This window comes from Brienomyrus brachyistius, chromosome 5, assembly GCF_023856365.1.
Source record: "Brienomyrus brachyistius isolate T26 chromosome 5, BBRACH_0.4, whole genome shotgun sequence".
NCBI classification, from domain to species: domain Eukaryota; kingdom Metazoa; phylum Chordata; class Actinopteri; order Osteoglossiformes; family Mormyridae; genus Brienomyrus; species Brienomyrus brachyistius.
Genome location: NC_064537.1, coordinates 5907596 through 5932378, shown reverse-complemented (window position 1 = coordinate 5932378; position 24783 = coordinate 5907596). Strand labels below are relative to the sequence as shown.

Sequence of the window (24783 nt, the reverse complement as noted above, 5' to 3'; positions counted from 1 at the left end):
AAGGGAAATCAGTCTGGTCATAAATCTCAAAAGGACTGATAGAGACCCCCTTCTGAAAGCCCGCCAAATGGATGGTCAGCCATTGGTCCAGGAGTGGAATTCCTGGTCACTCCTATTCATGAACTTTACACTATAAAACCTGGCACCTCCGAACAAAGCCAGGAGAGGAGAAACAGAAGGGAGGAGAAAACAAAATACCATCAGCCCAAAGAGAGGCAGGGAACATCAGCCCAAGAGAAGAGAAGCCAACAAGAAGCCCTCCTGAAGCCTGCCAGTGAAGGCCCAGCTGGACAGAGAACTGCAACCAAGCCCAAGATTCACCAGGAGAGAGAATCAGAGGGGCTCCACTCCAACAACCGCTGCAAACACCGCACCTCCCTGAGTGCCATCACCCATCAGCTCATCAGCCACTGCAAGCAACTGCCAAGACCCCCCCCCCCTTTCCTGCAGCCAAATAAACCAACTTCCTTTCATTTCTAACAAGCTAAACTGTCCTATTCACCTGCTGTATTACTTTAGGGTCGTGTTTCCACAAACTGCTTGCTTTGCAGAACAGTTTTACCCTTTTTAGGTTACTCGTTTTAAATCTGGGCATTGCATTTTCATGATTACATTGTGTCTATTCCGTTATTTCATGTTTATTGTTTGTTAGGTGTAATGTCTGTCTTATGTTAGTTGTAGGAATAAATGCATGTCTTTTACACAACTTCAGCCTCCGTCATTCAGTGCTCAACAATAGTACCTGCCTCTGTGCGATCTGGCTACTACACTCTGAAACCTCAAACTAGCCTGAAATATCGCGAGACTCTCATCGGCCGTGAGGGGAGCTTCGCTACCGAGCATTTAGATTACCTGCTGACGCAGCTCGCTGGACCAGCCTTCTAAGCCAGGTTATTGAGCGATACTGGTTATTAATGAATCCCATTTAAGTCTCACATTAACAGATTCACGGGGATTCACAATTGAGTTTGGAGGAGCATAACATTCGGCATAACAATTGGTTAATAATCAGCATTAAATAATAATTAAGTTAATTAATTTCAAAACATGCCCTGCGATGGGCTGGCCCCCCATCGTGGGTTGTTCCCTGACTCGTGCCCATTGCTTCCGGGATAGGCTCCGCACCCCCCGCAACCCAGTAGGATAAGCGGTTTGGAAAATGGATGGATGGATTTCAAAACATATTGGTGGAGATATTAAAATTTACTTGAACTAATAATTCCTACATTTATTGAAGAATGCGGGCACAAGCTTTAAACTTATTGTGAGCACACAATTTTAACTTTTTATGACCGAACGTACAGTTGAATAAGCGCTGTGAACTGGTTGCAAAAGTTAAGGATCAATCGCACTCTGCAATCTGAAGGCATTTAAGCGGGATCATACGGGCTTATTATAGTTATTTTATTTCTGTTATTAGTAGTTATATTATTTTGTTTTATTTTTGGTTATTTTATTTTAGTTTATTTCGTTTTAAACTGCAGTAAACCTTAACCCTATATCTGACGAGATTCTCAGACATAGCGCGTTGTTTCTCGGATCGACTCGGACGAGTTTCTCCGTTTCTATATATCCTGGCAGAGATCTCTCTATTAGCGAACAGGAATTCTTGTTACGAGGTTCTAACCTGAATTCTGTTGCGCTTGGACTCCCTGAGATAAGACCGATAGCTCAGCTACCTATCAGGATCTTACTCATATGTGTGTGCCTGCTTTAGACAAAGTAAGTTTAACACCACTTTCGCCGTGAGCCAAGTGTGTGTGTCATTTAGAAATTGGGAGTCTCCTGTGCTTGCGACCCGCCGTGGTTTAAGCACCATTTGCGACGAGATACAGTGCACTCACCATTTAGATCCGTCGCCGTAACGCGAGCGCTGTCTCGCTTCAGTAATTGTTTTAAGGGGGTAAACTGCGCAGAAGAAGGCCGCAAGCGGCATGCACATGCATTAAAAGTCACTCATCTAGCGTCGGCAACCGCCTAGCTATATCTTTGGTTACGAGTGCAGTCAGCGAACGCCACTCTAACCACTTAGAGGTCAGAGCCCTGAAGGCCTGCCTGACACCATTTGTTTTGTTACCCCTTAGGCTCACTTGCCTGGGACCCCCCCTACAGAGGGAGCAACGCCCCATTGAGCCTCTAGTGGTCAGTTGTAGAACTACCACTCCATTTCGAAATCGCGCCTCTAGTGGTCAGGTGTAGAACTACCACTCCATTTCGAAATCGCGCCTCTAGTGGTCAGCCGTAGAACTACCACTCTTTCGAAATCGCGCCTCTAGTGGTCAGGCGTAGAACTACCACTTTTTCGAAATCGCGCCTCTAGTGGTCAGGCATAGAACTACCACTCCATTGCGGAATCGTGCCTCTAGTGGTCAGGTGTAGAACTACCACTCCATTTCGAAATCCCGCCTCTAGTGGTCAGCCGTAGAACTACCACTCTTTCGAAATCGCGCCTCTAGTGGTCAGGCATAGAACTACCACTCCATTACGAAATCGCGCCTCTAGTGGTCAGGCATAGAACTACCACTCCATTACAAAATCGCGCCTCTAGTGGTCAGGTGTAGAACTACCACTCCATTTCGAAATCGCGCCTCTAGTGGTCAGCCGTAGAACTACCACTCTTTCGAAATCGCGCCTCTAGTGGTCAGGCGTAGAACTACCACTCCATTACGAAATCGCGCTTCTAGTGGTCAGGCATAGAACTACCACTCCATTACGAAATCGCGCTTCTAGTGGTCAGGCATAGAACTACCACTCCATTTCGAAATTGCACTTCTAGTGGCAAGCTAGAGCAGCGCCACTCCATTGAAATTGCACCTCTAGTGGTCAGCCATAGTAGGTTAATAACATCTGAGTTGGGTCTCTGGTGGTCAACTGCGGTAATACCAACACGCATAATTGGACACACAGGTTCTTGCCTGAAAGCATTAATCAACTTCACGAACTAAATCAATTTGATTACAACACATTAACATCTAATTAGCTTATTGCTGCATAACTAATTGATGTTTACAATTGAATAAGAAACACAATTCATTTGGTTTGGTTTATGTTTTACCTTTTTGATTTAATTTAGGTTTTATTTCATTTCATGCTTTCATTCATTCCCTCTTCCCCAACAAGGTGACTTGCATAGAAGTTCAACCACTATTAACAACAGTCAACCAGTTACATACACAATCACATCAGGGAGTTGTTCTGTACCTAATCGGTTGAGCTCTTCCTGTGCTAGGTGCTTACCATTCGCTCTCTGTTGGTTGAGCTTGTCTGTGGCTCTGCTGTCACTGCTTGCGATCGTACAGTTTGTCAGAACCGAAGGGGAGTTCTCAGCAATTGGACGCCCAAAAGTGTGCCAGCCCGGCTGCACCCACTGACTCATTAAGGGCAAGGCTGACAGGTACCTCAGGCGGTCATTACAACTTTTGAGCAGGACCTCGTCTAGGGTGAGTTCTGAGAACGGCCCTAGCTTGGACACTCACTAGGGTGGGTGATACCTAAAGGCCATTTTGCCAACCTTGATCGAGTCAGGCCTCGGGTAGTGCAGTCGATAAGCTGAGCCCCACCTGGGTTGTCTCAGTTGTGCGTACAGAACACCCCCTTCCAAGTTGACATTGCTGGGGATCGGGGGAGTGAGAGCTGGACTCAGGCCTGCTTGGCTGGGATTGAGCTTGTGGGACGTGCCCTGTTCAGGAGGGACACTGTGTTCAAACCTCTCCACCTGCATCATCAGCTTAACACCGCAACACCTCATACAGGGACAAGTAAAGCAGAACCTGCTAGTGGTCCCCCTTCTGGTCAAAGCGGAGTTGTTCAACAGAGCCCTCACCAAACACATTTTAATATATATGCAAATTTGACAGATACTAAATAATAAGATAAATTATCTGATAAAATGGGAGCAGAATGGCAACCCACCTCGTCATCTTGGTGCAGAAAACAAGTGAAGCTGCGTCTTTCAAACCGGCAGCGTCCCACGTGCCGAGGAGTCAAATGTAATCAAGCAGCACGGCCCACACAATTAAATAATAACATCATAATAATTATAGCTCTTGTATAATTATTCTATATATTATTCTATAAATAGAGGAACAAACTTTTATAAATTGACTTGTAGACCGAGAATAGTATACAACACCGTAAGCATATAACCCTTAAAGGTTGATTAATTAAAAATCGCACATTCATCCTGCATAACATAAAACAATGACTTAAAGAGACTTAATTGTGAAATGAACGCTACTGTCCGAGGGCATTTATCTCCACAAATCTCTATGGAACATAATGTTAAATACTCAGATTTTAAGAATGACAGAATCTTAACATTTAATATTTTGTTTTGTGATACTGATACGTAGTGATATTGGTATGTGGAACAATATCAGGTTACACACGCCTCCCACAATACAAGAAGCTGTAGTTAGATTATGAGCTTATTCACAAATTACCCGTTTGCCTTTTACCGTGACTGAGCACGATCCCCCAGCGCAGCTGGTCTGCACTCCCCACATTGCATTTAACGATCCTGGCCTCAGCGCTTTTGTTACCGTGGGACTTTGTTGTGTTGAAGAAAACATTAAAATGAAGTCTGAGGAATGTTACATAACACAGCTAAAATGCAAAAACTCTCTCTGGTGTAATTCACTGCATAAAACCAATGGTCTTAAGTGTGGTGTCTTCTTCATAACACTCCCTGACTTTTGTATTCGTGACCATGAGATAGGGTGGGCTGTTTTTCTTCCTTCATTTGACTAGTGTTCCTCCCTTTCCTCCCAGCCTTGGTTGGTGGTTCAGGCAGCATCTCCTTCTTTTAATAGACCCAGGTTTATCCATCCATCCATTTTCCAAACCGCTTATCATACTGGGTTGCAGGGAGTCCGGAGCCTATCCCAGAAGCAATGGGCAGGGAACAACCCAGGATGGGGGGCCAGCCCATCGCAGGGCACACTCACACACCATTCACTCACACATATGGGAAATTTCGTAACTCCAATTAGCCTCAGTATGTTTTTGGACTGTGGGGGGAAACCGGAGTACCACGACGACATGCGGAGAACATGCCGCACAGTGTTCAAGAGGACAGTTCTTGTAAGGAACCTGCTCCCTATGAACCAGTCGTTTGTGAATGTCACACAGCTACTCTAACTGGCAGGACCAGGACTTCTCCATGTTCTATGCAGCCATTTTGTACCTTTGCATAAGCCGTTTGTTGGTGCCATATAGGAAGTGATTAATATATAAACTCTGAAGTGTGGGAGCTCATAAAGACCATGATGGCGTCATTCACATAACGATCATGTGTTATTAGTTACTTAAACATGCAGCAATGCAATATACACTATCGCCACCTGCAGGCTACATCAAACTTTTCACCTGCGTCGCACTTTTCTTACTCCTTCCTGAGATCTGTCTCATTAGCATTAGCCTCCACTAAATGCTGCTCCTTTATCTTTCTGCTTCTTCTCCTGACAGATTTTATTGTTAATTTCTGCTCAGGGGGCGGCATGGTGGTGCAGTATTTAGCACTGTTGCCTCACACCTCTGGGACCCGGGTTCAAGTCTCTGCCTGGGTCACATGTGTGTGGAGTTTGCATGTTCTCCCCATGTCGTCGTGGGGTTTCCTCCGGGTACTCCGGTTTCCCCCCACAGTCCAAAAACATGCTGAGGCTAATTGGAGTTACTAAATTGCCTGTAGGAGTGCATGTGTGAGTGAATGGTGTGTGAGTGTGCCCTGCAATGGGCTGGCCCCCCATCCTGGGTTGTTCCCTGCCTCGTGCCCATTGCTTCCGGGATAGGCTCCGGACCTCCCGCGACCCAGTAGGATAATCGGTTAAGAAAATGGATGGATGGATGGAATTTCTGCTCAGCTTGGGTTCTGTCATTTGCCGAAAAAATGGAAAATATTGTTCTTTCTTTTCCATATTTTCCTTTTGATTATTTTGCGGTAACAACCTGGTGTGTCGCCTCGTATATTTTAGTGGCCAAAAAGTGGATTTTTCTGTGTTTTTTCGCTTTCAAATTATTCAAATGCACAACTAATTTAGGCAAATGAATGTAAAAAAAACACAAACAATTTCATAAATATACATTTTTCATTGTTCAGTTTGCATTAATTCCAAATATATTAATTTTCCAAATATATGAAATTTTATTCAAATAAAATGTAACGAAATAAATAATTACGACATCCTTATTCTCTGTGACGAACTAGTATTTGTACGGCTTCCCCACAGCCCCCATCACTGTGACTCTCTGGCACAGTAGTACACAGCCGTGTCTTCAGTTTTCAGGCTGTTCATCTGTAAATACAGCTGGTTCCTGCCGTCGTCTCTGGAGATGGTGAATCTGCCCTGAACTGACTGGGAGTAGTAAGTGCTACTGCTATATGCATAAGCGACCCACTCCAGTCCCTTCCCAGGAGCCTGTCTGACCCAGTTCATTTCATAGCTACTTAATGTGAACCCAGAGGCTGTACATGTCAGTCTGTGTGATTCTCCTGGTCTCTTCACCACTGGTTCAGACTCAGTCAGTACAATCTGAGCCTCCACACCTGTAAATAAAGAGGTAGAGCAGACTTTTAGATGAGCACAAAGAAAGATGCAGAGAGAAAGAGAGACAGAGAGGAGAGAGACAGGGACCTGAGAGAGCCAGTGCTGTGAGGGTGAGCAGGGCTGGTAGGAGCTTCATGGCTGCAGGACAGAGGGAGGAGCACTGAGGTAAAGTACACACTGAGTCCCAGTGACTGCTGCTCTCTGTCACACACTGACACTGGCTCCTTTAAAAGCTGTGGCAGGTTTGTACGGGATCCTCCTCTGTCAGTCATGCAGTGGGAGTGGTCACATAATAATCAGATTAATTTGATATATAAAACCTAAATATACAAATAGTTCATGTCCCATGGAGTCTAGAAATAATAACACTTTTTGTAAAATCAAAATTCTACGGAGAAATTTTTTTAAATAAAATTCATTAATAGGGAATAGATTTTATTTAATTAATTTATGTTATTGTTTGTTGTGCAAAGTTATTTTCTTATATTCTTTTACTAAGTCAGTTACTTAGTTTTCAACAAATAGAATGAAATATAAGTATGAAACTGGTCATATTTAAAACTTTAACAGTCATATTACATAAGTCAGGCAATGATTCACAAAACAAATGTAACATGGTTGCTACAGTCTGTTGAAAATGGGCATCACTGTGATGTTTGTGTCCCTCTGATGCCTGCATTTACTGTCACTCTGAGGACATATTCTGGTTCTGGCTGGAATTGCATTGATTGCATTTTATTTTAATAACTTTTTGACACTATTCAGCTTGGCAATTCATCTTTTTTAGTTGCTTTACTTAAAAATGTCAATATATTGCATTCTTCAAAAAATACCCTCAATGGAATGTATTTTAATAAAGTTTTGACACAGATGTACTTATACTTGATTTATTTAGCAACTGCTTCTATCCAAAGTAAAAGACGAAGCAGGATCAGACAATTGCTGGACACCGGAGGGTTAAGGGTTTTGCTCAGGGGCCCTCAGTGACATCACTCTGCTGATCACATGATTAAACCAGTGACCATCTGATCATGAGTACAATCATAACCCACTGAGCCACACACTGCCTCCGACATCCTGAGGGACCCTCAGAGCTGAAGGTTCTGTAAAGCCCTGCAGTCTCTCCTGTCACTGTCACTGTCGAGCACAGTAATGACAGTCCCTTAGTCCTTTGGCAAAAGCCACACTGTGGGAAACAGGCAGCCAACCAGGCTTTGGGCTTCTGAGGGGTCAAACGGCTGGGGAACAAGTTCTGTGAGGCAGGACTCAAGTGAGGAGGGCTGATGGTCACAAGATACAAGGAAAAGTGTGGAATCAGACCAGGAAAGGGGTCTCCAGTGGACTAGGGGCTATGAGACAGCTCAGAATAACAACAGGAACTGAAAATCTAGCTGACGGATTACAGGGAGGTTCACAGCAGCTGTATATCCTGTCCAGAACAACAGCAAACATGGCTGAGCCTGGAGCAAAGCTCAGACAGTCATTATACAGACCTCCAGGTACTCCGATTTCCTCCCACAGTCCAAAAACATGCTGAGGCTAATTGGATTTGCTAAATTGCCTGTAGGTGTGCATGTGTTAGTGAATGGTATGTGAGTGTGCCCTGCGATGGGCTGGCCCCCCATTCCTGGGTTGTTCCCTGCCTCGTGTCCATTGCTTCCGGGATGGGCTCTGGACCCCCCGCGACCCAGTTGGATAAGGGGTTTGGAAAATGGATGATTTCATTTCTTAAATTTTGACAGGCAGTGATATTACCCATTTCATAAGATTACACATTAAGTCAGCGTTTCTGTATCACTGTATCACTTGGCAAACAGAGCCAAGTCAAGATGTGGCTTCCTGGCCGACGCCCACCCAGAAAGACCGAATGCTGTAAATGAATCAAATGGTGCTTCAACAATGTCTTGTGTTTGCACACTTTTTACAGTATATCCACCATATAAAATAATCAGAATTAATGTGTAGTATTAATATCAGATGTTGCACAAACATTGTAAGGTAAAGTATTATAAACTACAGAAACATGTCAAAAAAGACCTGCATCACATTAGCTCTCAGTGAGTTTTTGTATCACTCTCCCATTACATTCTCTCACTGCGAGTATCTGGCACAGTAGTACACAGCTGTGTCTTCAGTCTGCAGGCTCCTCCCCTGTAAGGACACTGTGCTGCTGGAGGTGTCTCTGGAGATGGTGAATTTATTCTTAAGTGAGTCCATGTAATAAGTGCTCCCACTACCACAAACACTAGCAAACCACTGCAGTGCTTTATCAGATGATTTTCGAAAGAAACATGTACAGTGGCTGCTGTCAGTGAGTGAATAACCAGAGACCTTACAGGAGATGGTCAGAGACTCTCCTGGTTTTACAGTCACTGAGTCTGGTTGAGTGAGTTCAATATTGCAATGTGTACCTGTAAAAAAATAAGATTATTAACTTTATTAATTGATGCAGTTTTTAAAATGCAACAGTATATAGAAAAATAACTGGAGTTTGAGTAAAAGAATAATCTATAAAGTACAGTGATCTTACATGAAAATAAAGGCATTAAAAGTATCAGGACTCTCAGAGCTTCCATTGTAACACAAAGTCTTTGGCTGATTTGATGGTGAAGTCTGTGTGTTTAGAGGAACCTCATTTATATGACGGGCAGGTGGGTGAATTTGTTTACCTCTCTGGGGGGTAGAAGGAGCCTCTTCATAAATGCAGATGGTCATACTTGCCTCTGTAAGGAGCTCTGCTGCCCCCATATGGGGAAAAACTACAAAATTAAGAAACATTCTTCAAGAAATCGATCCATTCATCTCCCAGTCGCTTATCCTGCTCAGGGTCTCAGGGGGCCTGGAGCCCATCTCAGGCTGAGGTACACCCTGGGCGGGATGTCGGTCCATCTCAAGATTTTCATGAAATGTTGGTGTTAAATGAAGAGAAAGGAGACTACGTCTGCTTTTAAGAATTATTAATTTATTTTTTTACAAATACTATTGAAATATTTTCAGAAAACTGTATTACTGTACAGTAGCAAATATCATATGCTGATGTGGAGAGTTCTAATGTTCTCCCTGTGCAGTGTGGGCCTGATTTCACATCCCAAAGACATGCAGTTCAGTGATTTGGTGTCTCTAAATCGCCCATTCTGTGTCTGCCTGATCTTGGACTGATATTTTGTCCTTATAGTTTCCTGGCCTTGGGCCTTAACTGCCCAGAACAGCTCCACACTTCTCACCACCCTGAATTGGAGAAGCGTTGGATGGTAGATAGAGTGTATTTGGCTGGTACAAACCACCTGAAAGTCTGCTTCATTTCTATTAAAAATGACACTTTTTTTGGGACACAGTTTGTTTGATTCAGTTCATCTAAAAGATTCATTCTGATTCATCCACCAATTGGAGCCAGTGTCAGTGGCATTTCCTGATCATATAAAATAGATCTCATTGGAACTCATGTTCCAATATGTCAAAAAAAGTCTCTTATTTAGGCTAAATTGTGCTAAGGAGTAAACTAAATACCAGCAATAAGTCATCTGAGAAAAATATCATTTGTTGGTGAATCATACTCAGCTTGACGACATTGTACCCTAATTACTCATGTTTGTTAAAAACACAAACCTAACAGCTTATCACAGTCAGCTAACGAATCCAAGTGTAAAGCTCCTGTAAGGGACTCGCTCCCTGTGAACAAGTCCTAAGCAAACGTCACACCATCAGTCAAAATTGCAATTAATTGTCAAGACCAGGACTTCACTATTTTTACGCTGCCACTTTGCATGAGTTGTTTGTTGGTGCACTATAGGAAGTGATTAATTTATAAACTCTGAGGTGCTGGAACTCGTAACTCATCTTTAATAAAGATAACGGCCTATTAATTACTTATAAAATATTGCATTGCTACGTGTTTATCATCACCTGTTAGTTACATCAAGCTTTTCATCTGCGTTTCGCTTTTCTTACTCCTCTCTGCGATCCTTCTCATTGGCATTAGCCTCCACAAACGCTGCTCCTCTCCGTTTCTGATTGTTCTCTTGTCAGATTTTGTGGTTCATTTCTTCTCTGCTTGGGTTCTGACAGCTCTGTTGTTTTGCCAAGAAACGCTAACAATTATTCTTCCTTTTTGAAATTTTCTTTGAATTATTTTGCGGTAAGAACCTGGCCTGCAGCCTCATCTATTTTAGTGGCCAAAAAGTGGATTTTTCTCTGCCCACGAGGTGTGGATTTTCCCTTTCAAAGTAATCAATTGAAACACTAATTTTGGCAGATTAATAATATATCAAACTCTTTGCGCTTCTGGTTCCTGGGACCCATAATCTCCCAGGACCTACAGTACAGTGGGCAGCCAACACAGACACTGTCAAAAAGGCCCAGCAGAGGAAGTTCAACCTGCCTCGGGAGCTGCTGACCCAGTTCTACTCCGCAATGATCCAGTCTGTGTCCTGCCCATCCATCAGAGTCTGGTTTGGTTCAGCCACTAAACAGGCCGTCAACTGACAGTCAGGACATTGGTGATGACCTGCCATCCACTCAGGACTTTCCAGAGTCAGGAAAAGGGCAGAATCACAGAATCACACCCTGGTCTCCACCTGTTCACACTCCTCCCCTCTGGCAGGTGCTACACAGCACTGTACGCCTAAACAACCAGACACGTGGACAGCTTCTTTCCACAGGCCGTCACTGTGCTGAACACTTACAGCAGGCGCACAGTGTCAGACACAATACTTGTACAATGAATCTGTTCACACTAAACATCCACTGTGCCTACTAACTGGAACCTGAGTATGATGTATATATGTTGTTTATGTTGTATATACACCATATGTTCTAAATATGTATATACTGTCAAGTTGACTGACCTTATGTATATACAGTAATCAGCATCTTTACACACTGCACTACTGCACTATTGTCCTATGGATCAAGTTCTTACTGTCCATACTGCACTGCATTGTTGTGTATCTGCATCCGTACATGTGCATCCCATTTTTGCTGACATTATCTCTGCTATTATGTCTTGTATGTTAAAATGTATTTTTCCAAATATTTTAAAAATCCAAAAGATCCAACAAAATAAATAATAACATGACATCCTTATTCTCTGTGAGGAAGTAGTATTTGTACGGCTTCCCCACAGCCCCCATCACTGTGAGTCCCTGGCACAGTAGTACACAGCCGTGTCTTCAGCTTTCAGGCTGTTCATCTGTAAATACACCTGGTTCCTGCCGTCGTCTCTGGAGATGGTGAATCTGCCCTGAACAGACTGGGAGTAGTAAGTGCTACTACTGCCCGTGTGGATAAAAGCGATCCACTCCAGTCCCTTCCCAGGTGCCTGTCTGACCCAGTTCATACGATAGCTACTGAATGTGAACCCAGAGGCTGTACATGTCAGTCTGTGTGATTCTCCTGGCTTTTTAACTGCTGGTTCAGACTCAGTCAGAGTCTGTGTATCAACACCTAGAGAAACAGAGAAAAGCAAGAAATTAGAATTACAGGCATTTAAAACTGAAATATAAACCTGTAGCTGAACACTTACCTGTTAAGTATATAACCATCAGAACTACTGGGAACCTTGTTAAAGATGCCATGACTGACAGATTCAGATCCAGTCACTTCTCAGTACAGAGAGATAAATATATGGTGATGATGTCAGGATTTGCATGAACTCCTCCTCACTGGATGGGCAGATATACTGAAGGTAGGTGGCAGAGTCAGGGCAGTGCGGGATCTCAATGTTTGTTTTATACGAGATGTATGTATAAAGTACGAGATGTAAGAAATCTTCATAACAGGAATTAACAAAAATTATCTCTCTGGCTCAGTGGGTTGCACTTGTGCCACAAATCTCCTATGCTAGACATTAGAATCCCACCTCTGCTCTTTCTGTGTGGAGTCTGCATGTTCTCATTTGGTATGAAGGTTTCCATTGGGTTCTCTGGTGTCCAAAGACATGCAGTTGGTAGCTGATATCATTAAATTCCCCCCAGGAATCCTGTCTAAAGCCTGTTAGGATCTATCATATGGGCAGCCTCATGGCTGGATTAAGACCTCTACAGGCCCCCAAGCATCAGTACAATAAGGGCCCCCTACCCACTTACCTATCCAGGAACCACCCCTGGGCAGACACCAACACACCACAGGGCAGACTCACTCAGAACTACAGGGCCAATGTAGACTCACCAATCAACCTGCCCTGCGGGAAGAAACTGGAGCCCCCAACAAAAACAGGGAGAGCGTGCAAACTGCACACAGAAATGATCGGGACCGTACTCAGGACCGCCTTGCTGTGAGACAGCAGCACTAACCACCAAACCACCCATATAGCAACTGATTTTCGTATAAAATTTAAACGATAAAAAAAATCTAACCTTGTACAGACTGTCAATAAGGAATGCCGATTGATAGCACACTTCTGCTAATCACATCACAGAAGCTAGAGGAATTCTAGCCAGTCATGTGGTAATATTTTAAGAACAGATAACCTACAGCCAAAGAATGCACTGCAAGGTGGAGTGAGTGAGTGGAGCATGCCACATGACAGTGTGTTGGTCTTTTTAAAAGAGGAGATATTGTGGGTAAATAAGGTAAAAAGATATTAGTCTGGAGATACTGGAAATCAATTATTATACCCAATAACTATCATTTTAATAGTACTGGGAACATTGTCCTCTACTCCTCTTCAGTATATGTGTTGATAAAATTAATGGCCAGCAGCCATTGATGGAGGTGAATATGAGTATTTGCATAGACATTCTTACTATTATTATCCCCTTTTCCTCATGACTTATGCTTCTCCTTCTATCTACATGCATCTCCTGCCTCAGAGCAGTGAAGGGGGTTTAAGGTTTTTTTTATTCCATTAAATTGTATATTCCTGATAATTCCTGCCTTAAAATGTGCACGAGTCATTATTTTATGAAAGCAATATTATATTTTCCTGGACACAATAACTGCAAACTGTATGGGATTTTTCTCTGCTTATAACTGCATGGGTTAGATAATTATAGACTGAATTCCCTAATGGCACTTGTGGTATTAACTTGTAGTATAAACACAAAGGGAGTGTTATAGTCATAGTGCAGGCTTGACTTCTCTCACTGTGGGCGTCGAGCACAGTAATACACTGCAGTGTCTTCAGCTTTCAGGCTATTCATCTGCAGGTACAACCTGCTATTTGAGTCGTCTCTGGTGATGGTGAATCTGCCCTGAACAGACTGGGAGTAGTAGATCGGGGAACTGGATGTACAGATGTATGCGATCCACTCCAGTCCCTTCCCAGCAGCCTGTCTGACCCAGTGCATGCCATAGCTACTGAATGTGAACCCAGAGGCTGTACATGTCAGTCTGTGTGATTCTCCTGGTCTCTTCACCACTGGTTCAGACTCAGTCAGTACAATCTGAGCCTCCACACCTGTAAATGAAGAGGTAGAGCAGACTTTTAGATGAGCACAAAGAAAGATGCAGAGAGAAAGAGAGACAGAGAGGAGAGAGACAGGGACCTGAGAGAGCCAGTGCTGTGAGGGTGAGCAGGGCTGGTAGGAGCTTCATGGCTGCAGGACAGAGGGAGGAGCACTGAGGTAAAGTACACACTGAGTCCCAGTGACTGCTGCTCTCTGTCACACACGGACACTGGCTCCTTTAAAAGCTGTGGCAGGTTTGTACAGGATCCTCCTCTGCCAGGCATGTAGTGGGTGTGGTCACATGATAATCAGATTAATTTAATATGTAAAACATAAATAAACAAATAGTTCATGTGCGATACAGTCCACAAATAATAATAACACCTTTTGTGTAATCTACATTGCCCAGCGTCTAATATTAAATCCATATTGAAATTCAGCAATAGGGAAGAAATTTTATTAAATTAATTTATGTTATTGTGTGTTGTGTATAGTTGAAATGTTATTTTCTTATACAGTATTCTTTTACCAAATCAGTTACTCAGTTTTTAACAGAATAGAATGGAATATAAGTATGAAGATATTCATATTTTAAATTAAATTACAACAAATGTTTTACACAATATACATAATTTAGGGACAATTTAGGCAATGATTCACTAGAAAAAATTAACACAGTTGCTATAGTCTAGCATTTACTGTCACACTGAGGACATCTTTTGGTTCCTGCTGGAACTGCAGTCATGGCTTTTTAGTTTGATAACACTGGGCAATGAAGAATTTGTCACAAAAACTAAGGGGTGTCTTTTATGGACTTTTAATTTTGCTATCAGACATAAATCATTCTTGAAGTCATTTTTATGGCTTTATCAATAGTATATAATTCCTGTAGAACGTATATGAATATTGAAATTTCATTTAGGAAAAATGATTCGGGTTTTCCATGGGATGGTGGGGCTTTGGTTAGCACTGAGACCAGGGTTTGAGTCTCTGCTGTGGTTCCAAGTGCCTGTAGTTTGCATGTTATCCTCCTGTCATCATGGGGGTGCTCTGGTTTCCCCCTGTAGTCCGACATGCTGAGGTTAGTTGGAGTGACCAAATTCCCCATAAGTGTGGTCCCTGTGGGGGGTTGGCACCCCATCCTGATTAAACCAATGTTGGATTTTTTGGCCACAATTCGCAAAGGTAGGTTTGGCGCTAAAACAACACTGAGCATCTCCAAAATAAGACCAAAGCCACAGTGAAGCATGGTGGTGGCAGTCAGGGTGGGGGCCATTCCGGAATGCATTCATCAATTCCAATCCAAATCAGGGAATAGAACTGGACTTGGAATTTTAACCTCCCTAAAGTTCAAATTCATTTCCAGTTCTGTTACCCAGTTTCTTTTTCATTCTCAGATCCCAAATCCAGTTTCATTTCCTGATTTATACTGGAATTGATGAATGCACTGCAGAATGGCCCCAACCCTGGGGGCAGCATTATGCTTCAACTGAAGAAAGAGAAGCCGGAACTGGGGCGTTAGTCAAGGGGGAGGGAATTACGACCAGTTCAAAATACTGGTCAATTTTGGCCCAGAATGTCACCTTTCAGCATGACTACAGTAGGACACCAAGCATACATCTAAGTCAACCAAAGGAAGGCTTCACCAGAAGAAGAGTAAAGCTTTGGAATGGCCCAGCCAGAGCCCAGAGCTAAACCCAATAAAAAATCTGTTGTGGGGTGACCTGAAGAGAGCTGTGCACAAGAGATGCCCTCGTGGTCTGACAGATAGTGAGCTCGTTTGCAAGGAAGAGTGGGCAAACAGTGCCAAGTCAAGATGTGGCTCGCTGGCCGACTCCTACCCAGAAAGACAGAATGCTGTAAGCAAATCAAACGTCTTGTGTTTGCACACTTTTTATATCCACCTTATAAAATAATCAGAATTGATGTGTAGTATTAATATCAGATGTTGCGCAAACATTGTAAGGTAAAGTATTATAAACTACAGAAATATGTGAAAAAAGACCTGCATCACATTAGGTCTCAGTGAGTTTTTGTATCACTCTCCCATTACATTCTCTCACTGTGACTCTCGTGCACAGTAGTACACAGCTGTGTCTTCAGTCTGCAGGCTCCTCCCCTGTAAGGACACTGTGTTGCTGGAGGTGTCTCTGGAGATGGTGAATTTATTCTTAAGTGACTCTTTGTAAGCAGTGCTCCCATCATACCATATTACTCCAATCCACTCCAGTGCTTTCCCCACAGGATGTCGGATCCAGTGTGTGCCATAGCTAGTTACTGAGTAAGAGACTTTACAGGAGATGCTTGGAGATCCTCCAGGTTTCACAGTGATGGACTCTGACTGGGTGAGTTCAACATTACAATAAACACCTGATGGAAAAAAAGAGTGTTTTTGTACGTCAAGAAATACAGAACAAATAATTACCAAGAACTGCACTTAAATTTCATGTTTAACTGGCTACAGCAGATAGACTTACATGTGAAAACACCCAGTAAAAAGAATAAAGTGGTTGTAGCAGCCATTGTGTTACAGAGGCGTCCTTGAATGTGACTGATGTCTGTGTGTTTGAAGGTGTCACTCTGGCTTTTATACAAAGTCCAGCAGAAGCAAATGAATCTCTGGGGATTGTTGAGTGAAATCAAGTGAAGCAGAAAGACAGATGGCTGTACTGCTGTATATGGATAACTGTGCTGTTTGAGATGGACACAAGCTGAAGAATCAGCATTAATGGCTTATAGAACTGCTGATGGTCTAATCGTGTCTGATTACCTTTGGTAAATATATGCTTATATATAGATATTTTTCTCTATTTTTAACATTACAGTAGATGTAGTAGGTATGTGTGATTTAATTTTCATAAACCCCTGTTGCCATTATCTCAGTGACCTCTCAGATTTGACACTTCAACTTCAATAAACAGTAATATAGCAACTGCCTACATCTCCAGGAAAGGAACCTGACAAGCAGGGATACACTCTAATGAAACTGGAGAAATAACATTTTAATTAGTGAGATTCCTGGTCATTGTTTAACAATAAAGATACATTTTGTGCAAATTGAAATATATGCCTGTATCTATAACGACATTAACACAGAGTGTAACACACAGCAGGGTAGGGCTCGGCGCCCATGTCTGGAAGGTTATGGGTTCAGCTGCTCTGAGTATTTATATCACTGTTGGCCCCTTGAGCACGGCTCTTAACTCTGACTGTTCCAGGGACGCTGGCTGACCTGCTCTCTGCTAGATAAGTTAAACTTAAATAAACTTCTGAATCTAAGAGCCAGAATTAGAATGGATTCCCTAATGATTCCTGTGTTATGAAGGTCACAGACAGAGGATTATAGTCAGACATCTCTCACTGAATCCTGAGTAGAGTAACACACTGCAGTGCCATAAGCTTTACAGCCTGCTGTTCTGAGTCACCCTGAACACAGAAGTCTGTATGACCCTCCATAAGGAGATCTGGCGCCCCCTGCTGGAACTGCAGTGATTGATTGTAGTTTGATAATCGATCTGTTTCTACAGACCACAGGTGATTCTACACCCTTCAGCCTATTGTCACATTTCATACGAATTGGATCCCATATTTCCTTAGACTGACAGTGGCAGCCCTGATCCATATAGTATAATCACCCCTGCTACAGAACAGTGAGAACACAGGAATTATATTAAACACTTTTTGAAATTAATTTCTTTGTCATTTCATCTTAATGCTTTTTATCCTCTATACACATTACATCTGGATTAAAAAAGTCATGATTTTATCAAAGATTTTGTAAAAGTATAAACATAGTTATTAAGTTGTCCTGTCCTGGCCGCTTGGGTGTAGCTTCATCAGAAGTGTTCAGACTCACACACCCTGTAAACTCATTACTTTAAAAAGAAATGAAAAGTGGAATGTCAGGGAGTTTCAAAATGTTTGAATCGTCAGTCATCAAAATCATTGTCAAATGTAAGTCTTTTTATAAATAAATAATATTATACATTAACGTACGTCCATCCATCCACCCACCCATCCATCCATCCACTTTCTGTAGCCTCTTGTCTAATTTAGGGTAGTGGGGGGACCAGAGCCTTACATCAGCATCATTCTCATTATTATCGGGCAGATTACTGAGCGAAGTCGGGGAAAACGGGGATTTATTAAAAGGATCAGGTAAACGGGACGGGCAGGACGGATCACAAACACTGACATTAACCACATCAATGACGGACGAGGAACTGAGGTAAGACACGGACTGAAATAAACCAAACCACAGGGTACAGCTGGGTACAATCAGGGAAGCACACGTGGATAATCAGGGGGGCATGGCACACACAAGGATCGTACGAGCTGGGCGTAACAGTATGAGCCTGGGTTTCCTGATTACTGAGATCCATCACCATTCCACCATCCACACCCAGAACCTCCAGCAGTTACGTGCTGCTTCGGGGCGCTGTGCTGTTCATCGGGTTAAGATGCCGTCTGTGTGACCAGAGGGTCCCAGGTTACAATCCCTGGGTCAGAAGAGTGATGTCACTGTCGGGCCCATGAGCCTAATTGCCCCAGGGACTGACTGGCCTGGATTTCTCAGTTGTATGTTGTTTGTGGGTAAAAGCATCTGCAAAATAAATGTAATTTACTCAGTGAGACTCTGTTCAGAATCCAGATTATTTTTTCACTTATATGGTAATTACTGTATTGAATAAAGTACTCAGGGGTTTCTAGTCAGTCTTAAATTTTGCATCCACCTGCCCAACCTGGCATAACGGTACTTCAATTATAAGAAAACATTTTTATTTACATTTACATTTTACATTTTTTGCATTTATAAGGTAGAAAACTATTGAAATGGACAGGAAACCTTCTGAATGTACCTGAATTCGAAATGAAAACGTCCTTATTCTCTGTGAGGAAGTAGTATTTGTACGGCTTCCCCACAGCCCCCATCACGGTGACTCTCTGGCACAGTAGTACACAGCTGTGTCTTCAGCTTTCAGGCTGTTCATCTGTAAATACAGCTGGTTCTTGCCGTTGTCTCTGGAGATGGTGAATCTCCCCTGAACGGACTGGGAGTAGTAAGTGCTACTACTGTCACTAGTGATAAACGCAATCCACTCCAGTCCCTTCCCAGGAGCCTGTCTGACCCAGTTCATCCACCAACCACTGATTGTGAAGCCAGAGGCTGTACATGTCAGTCTGTGTGATTCTCCTGGTCTCTTCACCACTGGTTCAGACTCAGTCAGTACAACCTGAGCCTTCACACCTGTAAATAAAGAGGTAGAGCAGACTTTTAGATGAGCACAAAGAAAGATGCAGAAAGAAAGAGAGACAGAGAGGAGAGAGACAGGGACCTGAGAGAGCCAGTGCTGTGAGGGTGAGCAGGGCTGGTAGGAGCTTCATGGCTGCAGGACAGAGGGAGGAGCACTGAGGTAAAGTACACACTGAGTCCCAGTGACTGCTGCTCTCTGTCACACACTGACACTGGCTCCTTTAAAAGCTGTGGCAGATATGCACTGAATACTCCAATAGAGGTGGGGGTGGAGCTAGAGGAGCCAAAATTCATCACATTCATCACATCAAATTGATTTGCTTTGTAACGCCTAACTAACTGAACGTATTCTTCTGGAAGGCTGTGCACAAGCGACAATCACGCTTTTGCAGAATACAACCTCACTGTATGACTGTATGACCTCACTGTAAGGCAACATTAACAAACAGGACTAACTGTATAGTTTAATTAGTCTCAAATTTTAGAGTCATACCCTCCTCCCTGTTATAATTTCAGTCCTGACTGTCTATTAATTATTACTATAAATACTACAGAAAATATTAAATATTATGGTGTTGAGTGAATAAATGAGTACAGTGAATGCACAGTAGTGCAGGAACACAGTGTGAAATGGCATTTACCGATGTTATGTCAGTCACACTTACAGCACACACTGACCGTTCCGACTCCTCATGTTACAGATGGTGGGTGCACACCCCCCCAATTAACATTAACACTGTACAGGACATTAATGTAGAGGACAATAACAACACGATAAATACACAGAGCTGTTCACTCTACTGGTACCAGCCCAGCATGCTTTGCTCATTGGGTTCCCCTCGTGGTACACTGCCCCCCTCCTAACCGGTCCCTGTACCCCCACCAAGTCCTGGCAGCAACTCCAGGCAGCTGCGAGCCTCCCCCCCCACTCCCCCCCATAGCCGTAGCACCCCAGTTCCCCCAGTCCTCCTGACTGTATGGTTGTGTGACAGTGATGCACTCAGTAGTTATCAAACTTTGAATTTCATAGTGTTTAGCGCATGGTATGGTGTTTTCATTCTGTGTTTAACCAAACAATACTGCACATCTAATGATAAACTTGTATTCATATATTTACTTTTCATTTCCTGGTACTTAGTTTCGCTGTGACTGCTTGGTGCCCCAGTCTGAGACAGGCTGCAGACCTGCAGGTACAGAAAATGCACAGATGGATGAATAATAGTTAATTACAGTATTAATTTGTTTATTTTCATGTTTAGTGTAAGTAGTTATTTATATATTTATGTGTCATATCGATCATATTTCCATCTTACGATGAGTTTATCGGGACGTCATACCGTCGTTAGTCGAGGAGCATCTGTATAATTATTGTGTCCTTCTGCTGCCCTTATTTTCTGTGACACTGGGGACATCTGCTGGTTGCTATTAAAACTGCATCCATCTACTTCTAACAAAGCAGGAACCTGATAAGACTTTTCAAGGACCAGAAAGACTGGCAGAGAAATTCATGGAACAGATGGGTCTGGAAGCATTTCTAAAAGGTGGGGAGCCACACGAGAGAACTGGCTGGAATGATGCTTCTCATGTGGAAGATCATTGTTATGAAGGACAGATGAACGCATGAAGAGCGTCTCCATGAACACAGCTGCTCATACTTCTCCCCATATTGAGCTCTGGTGCCACATTTTTGGGGTTAATAAGGGACCATTACACACGATGCCGCAGAATGTCACCCGAGTGAGAAGTGGCTGACAGGCCTGGTCTCACAGACCCTCCTACTGTAATCCCATCCCTTCTTCTCTCCACCTCCTCTTACCTTTTACTAGACGCAGGTCACACAAAGTTCTCACAGAATGTTTACATGTGAGAAACATTGTTTTATTTCTGTAAGTGATATACAGCACTGTACAGACTTGTGCTTTGTCTCATTTGAATGGCCCCAGTGCCACTGATACAATGGCCATAGTCTCAGACAGTGTACTATTATAAACATGCAGAAAGTTAGACAAACCTCATTGTACACAGGACCCTGTAATCAGATCTCTGATATTTACCGTCTGTACCTTCTCCTGGGCATGTATTACTCTGAGTCTTATGTTTGTTTTGCACGCTTGGTGTATTTATGCAGCCAAGTGGCCATGAAGAAAGATGTCAAGGTCTTACTTTGAAATATGATTGATATTTCAGCTGATGCAGGTACATGGAATATTATAAATGAATGATGATAGTTTTCAGACTAATAACTTGGGTTAATTAACCTGGAGGTGAATAGTTGTATAATATTGTATTCGGATTGAAGCCTATGAGATGAGTCAGAGAGACAAACTACAGTCTGTGAGACGGCCAAAGTGAATCCTGTGTGACGTCAAAAGCCAGAATGACTGGATTTAATGAATAACTAGGATACAATCAGAGCAAAGATAAATGAAATAATGGTCATATATAAAATAATCAGAGAAATTAAAGGAATTTTGATTCAATATAGAAATAAAAATTGCAGCATATAAATTGAAAATTACTGTCATAAATCTTAATTAAGGTGTAATATTTTGTCCACAGATTGTAAGGAGAATTATATTAAGTACAGAATCACTTTGCATAAGACCTGCATCACATTAGGTCTCAGTGAGTTTTTGTATCACTCTCCCATTACATTCTCTCACTGTGACTCTCGTGCACAGTAGTACACAGCTGTGTCTTCAGTCTGCAGGCTCCTCCCTTGTAAGGACACTGTGCTGCTGGAGGTGTCTCTGGAGATGGTGAATTTATTCTTAAGTGACTCTTTGTAACCAGTGCCTCCACCACTGTTAATATACCCAATCCACTCCATTGATTTCCCGGCAGGCTGTCGGATCCAGTGTGTAGTATAACTAGAGACTGAATAAGAGACTTTACAGGAGATGCTTGGAGATCCTCCAGGTTTCACAGTGATGGACTCTGACTGGGTGAGTTCAACATTACAATAAACACCTGACGGAAAAAAGAGTGTTTTTGAACGTCAAGAAATACAGAATAAATCATTAACAAGAACTGCACTTAAACTTCATGTTTAACTGACTACAGCAGATAGACTTACATGTGAAAACACCCAGTAAAAAGAATAAAGTGGTTGTAGCAGCCATTGTGTTACAGAGGCGTCCTTGAATGTGACTGATGTCTGTGTGTTTGAAGGTGTCACTCTGGCTTTTATACAAAGTCCAGCAGAAGCAAATGAATCTCTGGGGATTGTTGAGTGAAATCAAGTGAAGCAGAAAGACAGATGGCTGTACTGCTGTATATGGATAACTGTGCTGTTTGAGATGGACACAAGCTGAAGAATGAGCATTAATGGCTTATAGATCTGCTGATGGTCTAATCGTGTCTGATTACCTTTGGTAAATATATGCTTATATATAGATATTTTTCTCTATTTTTAACGTTGCAGTAGATATAGTAGGTATTTTGATTTAATTTTCATAATCCCCTGTTGCCATTATCTCAGTGACCTCTCAGATTTGACACTTCAACTTCAATAAATAGTAATATAGCAACTGCCTACAACTCCAGGAAAGGAACCTGACAAGCAGGGATACACTCTAATGAAACTGGAGAATTAACATTTTAATAAGAGAGATTCGTGGTTATTGTGTAACAATAATGACACATTTTGTGCAAATCAGAAAATATGCCTGTAGCCACAATGACATTAACACAGAGTGTACAGCCCAGCAGGGTAGGGCTCTGCGCCCATGTCTGGAAGGTCATAGGTTCAGCTGCTCTGAGTTTTTATATCACTGTTGGGCCCTTGAGCACGGCCCTTAACTCTGACTGTTCCAGGGATACTGGCTGACCTGCTCTCTGACCACAAGCTTTCTTCCCTCGTATGCCACATGGGAATAAAGTGTTTGCTAGATAAGTTAAACTTAAATAAACTTCTAAGGGCCAGAATTAGATTGGATTCCCTAATGATTCCTGTGTGATGAAGGTCACAGACAGAGGATTATAGTCAGACGTCTCTCACTGAATCCTGAGTAGAGTAACACACTGCAGTGCCATAAGCTTTACAGCCTGCTGTTCTGAGTCACCCTGAACACAGAAGTCTGTATGACCCTCCGTAAGGAGCTCTGGCGCCCCCTTATGGAGAAGAACTTAAACAGCAGCAAACAGCTCCCTGTAAGATCCTTCATCACTTCATTACACCCAATATGTTTTCAACTTATTACAGATGCCACCCATCCATCCATCCATTTTCCAAACCGCTTATCCTACTAGGTCGCGGGGGGTCCGGAGCCTATCCCGGAAGCAATGGGAATGAGGCAGGGAACAACCCAGGATGGGGGGCCAGCCCATCGCAGGGCACACACACACACCATTCACTCACACATGCACACCTACGGGCAATTTAAGAACTCCAATTAGCCTCAGCATGTTTTTGGACTGCGGGGGGAAAACGGAGTACCTGGAGGAAACCCCACAACGACATGGGGAGAACATGCAAACTCCACGCACATATAACCCAGGCGGGGACTCGAACCCGGGTCCTAGAGGTGTGAGGCGACAGTGCTAATTTATATTTGTAAATTTATAAGTGAAGAGAGATCTGAATTTGATTAAATTAGACACTAAGACATCCTTATTCTCTATGAGGAAGTAGTATTTGTACGGCTTCCCCACAGCCCCCATCACTGTGAGTGTCTGGCACAGTAGTACACAGCCGTGTCTTCAGCTTTCAGGCTGTTCATCTGTAAATACACCTGGTTCCTGCCGTTGTCTCTGGAGATGGTGAATCTGCCCTGAACAGACTGGGAGTAGTAAGTGCTACTGCTATATGCATAAGCGATCCACTCCAGTCCCTTCCCAGGAGCCTGTCTGACCCAGTTCATAGGATAGTTACTGAATGTGAACCCAGAGGCTGTACATGTCAGTCTGTGTGATTCTCCCGGCATTTTAACTGCTGGTTCAGACTCAGTCAGAGTCTGTGTATCAACACCTAGAGAAACAGAGAAAGCAAGAAATGAGAATTACTGACATTTAAAACTGAAATATAAACCTTTTGCTGAATATTTACCTGTTAAGTATATAACCATCAGAACTACTGGGAACCTCGTTAAAAATGCCATGACTGACAGATTCAGATCCAGTCACCACTCAGTGCAGAGAGATAAATATATGATGATGATGTCAGAATTTGCATGAACTCCTCCTCACTGGGTGGGCAGATATACTGAAGGTAAATGGCAGAGTCAGGGCAGTGCTGGATCTCATATGAGAAACAGGATCTGTACTATTATACAGGGACTCATATGAGAAACAGGATCTGTACTATTATACAGGGACTCATATGAGAAACAGGATCTGTACTATTATATAGGGACTAATATGAGAAACAGGATCTGTACTATTATATAGGGACTTATATGAGAAACAGAATCTGTACTATTGTACAAGGACTCATAACTTCATATACTCAGGTTTTTCAACATAATTTCAAAAGATTTGCAGTTGAAATTGCATGTTTATTTTCATAAATACTTACTGATTCAGTGATTTATTAGACTATATTTGACACATACGACACATGATTATACCCAAACCAAATCCATATAACCCAGAGCAGTAG

The 24783-nt window shown here is 42.7% G+C and overlaps 1 gene segment (V, D, J or C); it reads right to left on the bottom strand.

Annotated features, from left to right (window-relative positions):
- The window catches only part of LOC125741969 (immunoglobulin alpha-2 heavy chain-like), a 68296-nt gene extending 44000 nt beyond the window's left edge, over positions 1 to 24296 (bottom strand). Inside the window, 2 exon segments of the C gene segment in view lie at positions 23918 to 24153; positions 24232 to 24296. Coding sequence covers positions 23918 to 24153; positions 24232 to 24283 — 288 coding nt within the window.
- Positions 24297 to 24783: the final 487 nt, after the last annotated feature.